This window comes from Lepus europaeus, chromosome 18 (assembly GCF_033115175.1).
Source record: "Lepus europaeus isolate LE1 chromosome 18, mLepTim1.pri, whole genome shotgun sequence".
Lineage (NCBI taxonomy): Eukaryota > Metazoa > Chordata > Mammalia > Lagomorpha > Leporidae > Lepus > Lepus europaeus.
In genome coordinates this window covers 2,326,533-2,336,934 of record NC_084844.1, presented here as the reverse complement: position 1 = coordinate 2,336,934, position 10,402 = coordinate 2,326,533, and the positions used below count along the sequence as shown (strand labels likewise).

Genomic DNA, 10,402 nt, shown 5'->3' with positions numbered 1-10,402 from the left:
ACCCGAGACAATTTTATTTATTTATTTATTTATTTATTTTTACAGGCAGAGTGGACAGTGAGAGAGAGACAGAGAGAAAAGTCTTCCTTTTTTGCCGTTGGTTCACCCTCCAATGGCCGCCACGGTAGGCGCACTGCAGCCGGCGCACTGTGCTGATCCGATGGCAGGAGCCAGGTGCTTCTGGTCTCCCATGGGGTGCAGGGCCCAAGCACTTGGGCCATCCTCCACTGCACTCCCTGGCCACAGCAAAGAGCTGTGGACATACAGCAGAGAGCTGTGGCCTGGAAGAGGGGCAACCGGACAGGATCGGTGCCCTGACCGGGACTAGAACCTGGTGTGCCGGCGCCGCTAGGTGGAGGATTAGCCTAGTGAGCCGCGGCGCCGGCCAATTTTATCTCTTAGGGGAAGAAAGAACCCCCCCCCCCCTTAAGCTTTTCCTTAAGAAATGAAGGCAGGCAGGTGGGAGGGGATAAGCTGGCGTCGCCCGCACCGCAGACCAGGAGGACACTGGACGCGTCCAGGGCAAAATCCGACACCCACAGAGAACTCTGCAAGGAAGCGGGAGGGGACACTGTCCAGCCAGGGGCCAGCGACCTGAGGACTCTGTGTGCACAACCCACAGCACGCTGCCCAGTCGCTCAGGCCGGGACACCAACGGGGCTGACCTGCGCCGGCTCTGTCACCCAGAGGCCAATCTGGCCCCCAAACCAGGGCGCGCCCCGCCCAGCTCCTACTGCCCACTCCGGGCCCACGGCGCTCTCTCCAGGGCACCCGGCAGAAGCGGCCTCTGGCCGGCTGGACCGGCGCACGCTCTCCACCAGCGCAGCGACCCAGCACCAAGACGCGGCTTCTCCGGGCCCAGCACCGCACGCAATGCTCCTACAACCGACGCGGGAAAGAGGCTTTTCCGGAGCGACCCCCGCGTCGGTGCGGGGAGGCCGAGGCTAACGGACCACCCCTTCGCTGGGCAAGGGCCACGCTCCAACTCAAAATGCGAGCAGCTCCGAGGGACGACGCTCGCACGCACCCGCACTCCCGGCCAGGACCAAGCGTGCCGGCGGGCTGGCCACTGCCCACTCCCGAGTCATCAGCGGCCCCGTCCGCCCGTGCGCGGGCCCGGCTGCCCACCGCGGTGCCCGCTGCCTCGGGAGACTGCCTATCCTCTCCCGCCTTTTTTTTGGAGAAGGGGGCGCGCTCCGCTTCTGTAGCTCCGCGTCCCCCGCGCTCCCCCCCTCCCTGCCCAGCCCCCGCCCCGCCCCCCCCCCCGCACTCCCCCAGGGAACCCGGGGTCCACTCGCCGAGAGCCGCGCGCCCCTCGGGCCATAACAGCGTTTTTCTGCTCGGAACGCGGAGCCCAGACGGGACCGCGCGCGCTCCGGGGGGCCTAACGGCGCTCGGTGGGTGGGGGCCATCTCGCAACCCCGCGCCCGGACCCCGCGCGCGCCCTCGCCCCGGCCCCGGCCCCGGCCCGCGCGCGCGAGGCCCAGCCCGCCTCGAACAATGCGCGCCCCGCCCCGCGCCCGCCCCCGCGCGCTCATTGGCCCGGCTCGGGTTCGGGCCCCGCGCGGGGCGGGCGGCGGCGCGCGTGCGCGGGGCGGGCCTGCGCGGGGCGGGGGCGGTGCTTTGTGTGCGGCCGGCGGGAGAGCGGCGGCGGCGGCGGCGGCGGCGGCGGCGGCGGTGCGGGGCGGCGGGCGCCGCGGCGGGCGGGGCGGGCAGCATGGAGGAGCTGAGCAGCGTGGGCGAGCAGGTCTTCGCCGCCGAGTGCATCCTGAGCAAGAGGCTGCGCAAGGTGCGTGCGTGCGGCCCCCGCGCCCCGGGCCGCCCCCGGCCCCGGCTCACGCGCCCCTCTTCTCTTCCGCAGGGCAAGCTGGAGTACCTGGTCAAGTGGCGCGGCTGGTCCTCCAAGTGAGTTCCCACCACGCGGCGCCCGCTCGCCCCGCCGCGCCCGCCGGGGGCCGGGGACGTCCGCGCGCGGGGCGGGAAGTTCGCGGAGTTCCCTGGGCTCGGCGGCGCCGGGGCGCCCGGTCCCTCGGGGGCCGCCCTTTGTTTTCATCCCCGCGGGGCGCGGGACTGGGCGGCCTGGGGCCCGGACTCCCCTCGGGCCGCGGCCGAGCCCCGCGCTGCGCGCGCCGCTCCGCGCCCATTTGTTGCATGCGCCCCCCGCCCGGCCCAAGCCCCCTCCTCCCGTGCATATTTCCCCGCTGTAACCTGAGCTTCCTATTGATGGATGCGAGGCCGCTTTTTTTTTCTTTTTTTCCTCCTCTCTTTGAATGGAGGGGAGGGAATCCGGTGTCCCCGGAAGGGGCCGTGGCAGCGGCCGCGGCACCCGACTCCGCGCGTCCCCCGCGGCGCCCCGGCCCGCGCCCGGCCACATTGTTCTCGGTCCGGGCCGCGGCGCGGTCGCCTCGGCCTCCCCGCCCTGGCTCCCGGCCAGGCTTTGGGGATTCCCTCTCTGCAAGTTTGCGTTTTACGGGAACGTGTTCTCCTCGCCGGCGCAGCTGCGGGAGCCCTCTTGTGGCCTGTTTTAATTGGGGGGTTGGGGTGGCAGCGAGGGCCCCCGGGGCCTGCGGTTGGGGACCGCCGCGGCGCCCCTGCCCTCAAACCCGTGGCTGCCCGGGGTCCGAGGGTCGCAGCCGGGGTCTGACGCGCCCCCTCCTTGCCTTCCAGACATAACAGCTGGGAGCCGGAGGAGAACATCCTGGACCCTCGGCTGCTCCTGGCGTTCCAGAAGAAGTGAGAAAGCTCCCGGGGGGCTGGGGGGCTGGGGGGCCGGGGGCGGGCGCGGCTGAATCCGAGGTCGCCGCGGCCAGCGCCGTGCGGTCTTGGGCAGTCTGGGCTAACACTAAGAACCACTGGGATGGTAGACGGCCCCGCCCCGCCCCTCTGGGAGGGGGCTCCCCAGGGCCTGTCCCGGGCTGCAGCAAGTTCCCGCAGAAACTGAATTAAAAGAGGAGTTGCTTTTGGTGCAGAAAAGCTTCTTGAGGTGCGTGCGTGGTGTTTGGCTTTTTTTAACTCTCACGCACATTTCCCATGAACTTTATTGAAGATCCTGGGTGACCCCCTGAGAGCCGGCTTGGGGCTGGGGTTCCAGGTGTTACGGCCATTGTAGAGAGCGGTGGTCCAGGGTGGGCAGTGGATGCGCTGTGCGGGTGCCTGGCAGGGGGATCGGCCGAGCCGGCAGGCGTGCTCTGAGCTCTGAGTGGTGTCGGCTGTTTGCACAGACCGCTCCCTGGGGACGCTGGAAGCTGGACATTCGGGTCTCCCAGAGGCCCACGGTGAGGGTGCGCGAGCGGGGTCTTCAAAAACTCCGTAGGAGATGCCTGTTCCCCGGATGTGTGGATTTTTAAATTTTTTCTGAATGCAGTTGATCTTCCAATTCCGTTTTTCCAGGCAGTTTGACATAACTGGCACCTTTGTGTCCGTGCCTCTGGTAAAGTCTTCCCAGCAGCTCCACTGTCTCCCGTTTAATTTACAGCTTGGGTGCTAGGAGCCTCAGGGGCGGGGCTGTGGGTGTTTAAGGCAGGATCCTGGGGGGGGGGGGGGGGTCCCTGACCTGCCTCCCGGCGGTAGCAGAGCCGCGAGCAGAGGTGTCCAAGAGATGCCCGCGAGGAGTCTGGGTTGCATCTTGGAGAAAGGGCAGTGGGGTTGGGGTGTCCTGCCCTCCGCCCACCAGAGCGCCCTCTGAGCTTGCCCACTGTTGGGTGCAGGGCAGACATGGCCTTTGTGCGGAGGGGGAGGTCACAGCTTCCAAGCCTGCCGTGCACAAGGCGGTATCCGGGGGCTCACAGCCCCATCGTCTTCCCGGAGATCCCAGGTCGGGAGCCACGGCTGTGGGGAAGCCTTGCCTGGTGTGTGAATCGGATCCTCGGGAAGTTGCCTTCCGGACGGCCCGAGGCGCCTCTCTCGGCTTCCCAGTCTTCAGATCGGGCCCCTTCCCAGGACCGAAGTCCCAAAGACAGGCTCGCTGGGGGCTGGGGCTGCACCAGGGGCATTGTGTGGGGCGCCGGTGTCCGTGGCCACTTTGGGATCTCCGTTGAGAGCAGTAGGAACAGGGGTGTTGGGGAAGGGAGACGGGGAGAGCCACGGGCGGCGTTGGGGCTGGTGCTGTCCCTGCTCCCGGGGCCAGTGAGGGCTCAGGTGCACAGGTGTGGAGGGGAGTGCGGGCGTCTCCCTGCCCCGAGCTTCCTTCTCCTGTGTGGACCGGGGGACCCCAAGGGCTGCGTCTCGTTAGCCCGCGGTAGGCTCCCCGAGACATGATGTTTTTTATTTCTCGGGCTCATCTTTACCCGAGTTCGAAGGGGATAGGTTGGCTCCCAGAAGGGCTCCACGAGGCGTTGCAGAGTGGGGTCTGGACTTCCACCGGGGGGTCGTCGTGCTGTTTGCCGGGTGTGTCTTCCCGGCCATGCCGATGGCCAGGGCTGGGCCGTCCGTCAGGGAGGTGCCAGGAGCCGTGGGGCTCCCGTGGGGTGGGGGGCTCTGCACGTGCCCCACTCCCCCCCTACTGTGACTGGTGCTGTGTTTTCAGGGAGCACGAGAAGGAGGCGCAGAACCGGAAGAGGGGCAAGAGGCCGAGGGGCCGGCCACGGAAGCACACGGTGATGTCGGCCTGCAGCCGGCGCGCCAAGCTCAAGGTGGGTGCTGCGGGCTGCGGGCTGCGGCCTGCGGGAGGCCCCCCGCCCTGCGGCCGCTGTGGACATCTCCCCAGCCCACTCCGGAGCCGCTTCCTGCTGCTGTCGGTCCGCTTTCTGCCCGTCAGCAGGGTCACGCCTGGCGGCTGCCCGGCCCCAACAGCTGACCAGGAAACAGGAAGCAGGTGTGAGTGTGGCCTAGGGGCCCTCACGGGGCAGCCGGTGGAGCCAGGACGCTGGGGCCCCAGGCCTGTCTCCGGTGCATGGAAAGCAAGGCTGCTTGCACCCAGCGCTGCCTGCCAGCGTCCCCGGCATGGAGGGTGGGGTGGGGGTGCACGCACCTCCAGTCTGAGGCATTGCTCCTCCCGATGCTGGTGACGTGGCGAGGCAGGAGGGGCGGGGTCCTGGCCCTGGTCCCAGTGTCCCCTTGATTGCTTTCTCCAGGCCGCTGCCTGGAGACCACAAGCCGAGCCACTTAGAAAGACCCCCTTCTAGGAGAGTGTGGGTTCCCTGTCTTAAGGTCTGTGGCTTCGTTTTGTCTTTGAAGTGGATGTTCCAGCAGGATGGTGGGGGTGCAGGAGTCCCGCTGTGTGCGGGGCCCCCCTGAGGCCTGGACCCTCCTGGTTGGATGAGGCAGCCCCTGCCTGCTCTGAGCTCTGGGGGCAGCGTGGGGACCTCGCTGGGGGGAGCAGCGGCAGGTGCGGAAGGCAGTACTCTGCTGACCTGGGGGCTGGCAGGCGCTGGGTGGCCGGGGCTGGCCGCGGGACGGCCGGCGTGCTCACGGCTGCCCCCAGAGACGGGAGTCTTGCAGCTACACCTGCATCCCCGTGAGAGCCGGGCGTGGGCGGGACATGGGGGGGCCGTTCCCCTGCCGTCTCCAGTGCCATCTTTTTCTATAGTTGAAGCCTTTCCTGGAGCCACCCGGCGGCGAGCCGCTCCTCGGCTGCCCACGTGAGGCGCTGGCCTCCAGGTGCCCGGGGCTCGGGGGACCGTGCGAGCAGGCAGGGAGGCTGAGACGCCGTCCGATTTCCCTCCAGGAATCCGACACGCCCTGCAAGTCCAAATCCAGCAGCTCCTCCTCTTCCTCCACGTCCTCCTCCTCCTCCTCGGACGAAGAGGACGACAGCGACCTGGACGCCAAGAGGGGCCCCCGGGGCCGCGACACCCACCCGGTGCCTCAGAAGAAGGCGCAGATCCTGGTGGCCAAGCCGGAGCTGAAGGACCCGGTGCGCAAGAAGCGGGGGCGCAAGCCCCTGCCCCCGGAGCAGAAGGCGGCGCGCAGGCCCGTGAGCCTGGCCAAGGTGCTGAAGACGGCCCGCAAGGACCTGGGGCCCCCGCCGCTCAGCGCCCCCGTGGCCGGCCTGGCAGCCCTGAAGGCCCACACCAAGGAGGCCTGCGGCGGCCCGAGCGCCGTAGCCACCGCAGAGAACCTGGCCAGCCTGATGAAGGGCATGGCGGGCAGCCCCAGCCGCGGCGGCATCAGCTGGCAGAGCTCCATCGTGCACTACATGAACCGGATGAGCCAGGGCCAGGCGCAGGCCGCCGGCAGGCTGGCGCTCAAGGCCCAGGCCGCCACCAAGTGTGGCCTCGGGCTGGACCTGAAGGTGAGGACACAGAAAGCGGAGCTGGGGCTGAGCCCCCCAGGAAGCAAAGTCCCCAAGGTCCCCAGCGGCGGGGCCCCAGAGCAGAAAGCGGGGAGCGCCGTGGGGCCCCCCCACGCCCACGGCGGTGGCAAGGTGCCCGCTGGGTGCCCCGGTCCCCAGCCAGCACCCACGCAGGAGCTGAGCCTGCAGGTCCTAGACTTACAGAGCGTCAAGAACGGCGTGCCCGGGGTGGGCCTGCTCGCCCGCCAGGCCGCTGCCACCAAGGCCGGCCCCCCCGCTGCCTCCAGCCCCGCCTCGGGGAAAGGCGCCGGGGGTGCCCCCACAGCAGGCAGTGGGGGCAGCGTGACCGCAGACGCCAGCAAAGGTGAGAGGCTGGCCTCCAGGGCTTCGGCTCTGCCCGCCCCCACGGGCAAGAGGGACGGGGTCAAGGGCAGCGTCACCCCCGGCGGGCAGGATGGCCACGCGGCCCCTGGCGAAGGCCGGAAGGCGGCCGCGCTGTTGGAGATGAGCACGGGCGAGGAGAACAGCAGCTCCGACTCGGACCCTGACTCCGCCTCGCTGCCCAGCGCCGGCCACAACCTGTCCGTGTCCGTCCAGACCAGCCAGGACTGGAAGCCCCCACGCAGCCTCATCGAGCACGTCTTTGTCACTGATGTCACCGCGAACCTCATCACTGTCACCGTGAAGGAGTCCCCCACCAGCGTGGGCTTCTTCAGCCTGAAACATTACTGAAGCCCCCGCGGCCCAGCTGCCCCGGCTGCCGGCCCGCAGCCCAGACCCCCTCGGGGACTGTGTCAGGAGGAGGGTAGGGGGCTCCTTTGGGCAGGCTCACAAGGGACTTCTCCCTAGACGCCCCCTGACCTGGGCTTGGGGCAGGGCTGCAGCCCCTCAGCGTCCTACCTCTCTGGGCCCCTGCCTTGCTTCACCCTTCCACTCAGGAAGCCTGGGCTGCCCCGGCAGTCTGTGCGGCAGGCGGCAGCCCACAGCCCGGCTCCCGATTGCCGGAAGGGGGTCTCCTGGCCCGGCCCGACGGCTGTGCCCCAGGGTGGAAGAGAAGGGGGTGGGGGTGGGCTTATGCAGGAAGGGTTCTGCTGGTGGTTCTCCAGGCTCTAGAGGGTGGAGCAGGGGTGACCCCTCCCCCTTCCAACACGGTGCCTGGGCAGTCAAGGGCAAGGGGGTGGACCCTGTTCCTGGCAGCCGAGGGCCATGGCCTGAATGTCAGGACGGTTGCTGGCAGCTGCTGGGGTGAGTTCAGGAGCCGGAAGGGGGTGGCCTGGGTGCTGTCTGTCCCCAGCTCAGGAGAGCACCTGCAGCCCCAGCCCTGTTGGCCCACAAGTCCACTGAGGGTGAGGGGGCGGCTGGTCCCAGGGCTCTTCCATCTGAAGAGCGGCTCTGGGGACAGAACAGATGTCACTGCCGCCTCTCCTGCTGGCCTGTGCCCCTGCCCAGGGCCCACTGGGGCGCTTCTGGGTTCCAGGATTGGGGAGGGTGCACAGCTCTGCTGGCTGGGGGCAGTGGTTGGGCCTGGACTGGGCTGCGAGCGGATCTCTGTGGCGAGTCTTCCTCCAGCCGCTGGGTTCTCCCCGTGACCCCGCAGGCTGGCCCCGAGGCACCGGAAGACAGCAGTTGCGGGGCTGTCCTGCCGTCCGCCAGCTCCCAGAGGTGGTGCAGGAGTTTGCTGAGCCAGACGAGCCAGTCCTTGGATGCCGCCTCCCCTGACAATCCCCCCACCTTGGGGGTTCATTTCCTGCTCTTCACTGAGAGGCCCTGTCCCTGTGCCATCTGGGGGGCCCCCTGGCAGAAGGTCCCCAGGGAGACTGGCTCTATCTGCCAGCCGTGGCACTGAGGCCCTTATCACCCCTCCCGGAGAACGGCAAGTGCTCAGGACCGAGCCTCTTCCCAACTGCCCCCCACCAAGATGCCTGTGTTTTGGGGCCACCCAAGACTGGTGTCCGAGTTGCTGTCCCGAGAGGCCAGCTTGGGGCAGAGAGGTAGTCCGTGGGTGGCCTGGAGACTGGAGGTGGCAGCAGAGGGCAGTCTGGTCACTGGGTCTCTGTGATGCCAAAAAGAATGGCAGGGCCTCACCTGCAGGCCCCGCTGATCCCTCACCCTCCATGCCAAATAGCAAGAGGTGGCCTTGGTGAAGCCAAATTGAGCTCAACGGCGTGCCTTTGTGGACAGACCTTGTCCGTGACTGCATCGAGGGCCGTCTGGGCGCAGCCCCCTGGTCTGGTGCCCCTGTCTGCAGACTGGAGGCCTGGGGGTCCTGATAAGGAGGCAGCGAGGGCCAGTTGGCCCCTGTGCTGTTCTGGGGAGAGACCAGCTCACTGTGTGTCCTGGGAAGTGGATCCAGTGGCCTGGGCTCCTGGCTCCCGACAGCCAGTGCCTCGCTGTCTTTCTCAAGGGAACTGAACCCCAAGCTTATGGCGTGTTTCCTGCCATGGCGGCCCCAAGGCCAGGGGAACAGCTCCCTGCCACGCCCTCGGGTCTCTGAGCTGTCAGGGAAGTGGGGGTGCCTGTCCCCACCGGCCACCTCCCCTGCCCTGATTTGGTGCCTTTGTTTACCAGCTTCTGCAATCCCAAAGTTTGAGTCTGCGAACACCTTACCCCCAGCCACTTTGCCTTCTCACTGCGCCCCGTGTCTTCCTGGCGCTGTGGCCAGCAGGTGCACACACGGCCCCAGCCTCTGCCAGGGCACTGCATCAGATGCGCAGTGGGATGTCTGTGTTTACCAATAAATAAAAGTAGTACTTTTTGTATTTTTATTTGCTGCTATCTGTGTGTAGCTAGGCATCGGTCACCCATCTGATCTGCCGTGTCCCTCCCTGGGGTCCTAGGTGAGGCTTAGCACGGTGTGTGTGCGTCGAATACGTTCCTACCCCATCTTGTCTTTGTTTGCTTCTGTATCATGTAGGAAGAAATGGCTCGTCTGTCCTGTTCCTTAGAGGGTTCAGATATTTTTATATATATATTTTTGGTACCAAAAAAGAGTGTTGCTTGCTTTAGTTACACTCAAAATCCTGATCTGACTAGCGAGGGCGCTGGGCCTGACCTTTCAACCCATGCCAATCACTGGCTGGATTTGTGGTTTTTTAATTAAAAAAAAAAAAAGCCAAATCACCCATATAGGCCACATGTAATTGCCTTAAACTGTGGCTGTTTGCTTCATTGCCTTGGGAAAACTTAAGAGCTTCGCTGGAAGGACAGCAGCCCAGCGTGGTCAGCACCAGCCAGTCCAGGGCAGTGTGCCCCCCAGGGAGCCCCTCACGGCTTGGGGAGGGGGGAGGCAGTGCCTACACGAGCAGACTTTCAAGTGCGCCTCATGACCCTAGAGCTTTCTGAGTATTTGGGGGGAACTAACACTAGCATAGGTGCAGCTTCTTTAGGGCGATGTTAATTTATTTTTGCTGGAGAAATTAGCAAAGGGTGTCACAGGTTTGCATCATTTTGTTAACTCTTAGATATCAATAAATATTTTTTTTAAAACTTTGCTGCCTGGCGTGCCTTGTGTGTGACCGCTGGGGACACGGGGGACCTCACGTTCCCTTTCTTGAGGTGGATTGCCCACGTGGCCCTGGACGGGAGGGTGGTGCTGAGCAGAACCAAAGGCTTGGGCTCGGCCGATCGGCCGGGTGCCAGGAAGGTTCTGAGCAAAGGGCGGCGTCCCTGTGCCAGTGGCCCCCCGCCAGGACAAGGGTGTCCCAGTGCCAGTGGCCCCCCGCCAGGACAAGGGTGTCCCTGTGCCAGTGGTCCCCCGCCAGGACAAGGGTGTCCCAGTGCCAGTGGCCCCCCGCCAGGACAAGGGCGCCGTGGAATCCTGCAAGGCACAGGGCAGACCCCCCACCACAGCGGCCCAAGGGGCTGTGGGCGTGGCTGGGTCTGGTAGGGGAGGGAATGGCCTCCCAGCGATGGTGAGGGCGAGGGAGGAAGCTTTGCCGAGCCCAAGGGCGGTACCTGCCCCTGAAGACAGCTCCCTTCCGGAGACAGCTCCAGCAAATCGATTCGCCCGTGGCACCCGAAGGCACCGCTGGGAAGATGCTCACGCGTGGCAGCACTTCAGATGGACGCAGCTGTAAAATTCCAGGGGAGTCGCAGGGGCGCCCCTGCGGGGCTCCCAGCGGAGGGGTTTGCTGGTGGCCAGACCCTTCGTGGCCGGCCCACGCAGGGAGG

The 10,402-nt window shown here is 66.5% G+C and overlaps 1 protein-coding gene across 1 annotated transcript; it reads left to right on the top strand.

Annotated features, from left to right (window-relative positions):
• Positions 1 to 1,696: 1,696 nt before the first annotated feature.
• On the top strand, positions 1,697 to 9,687 carry CBX2 (chromobox 2). The gene is made up of 5 exons (XM_062216968.1): positions 1,697 to 1,789; positions 1,862 to 1,905; positions 2,668 to 2,733; positions 4,526 to 4,631; positions 5,666 to 9,687. Exons 1-5 carry the CDS (start codon positions 1,718 to 1,720, stop codon positions 6,962 to 6,964), a joined length of 1,587 nt encoding a protein of 528 aa, XP_062072952.1. The 5' UTR covers positions 1,697 to 1,717; the 3' UTR covers positions 6,965 to 9,687.
• The last annotated feature ends 715 nt before the right edge of the window (positions 9,688 to 10,402 follow it).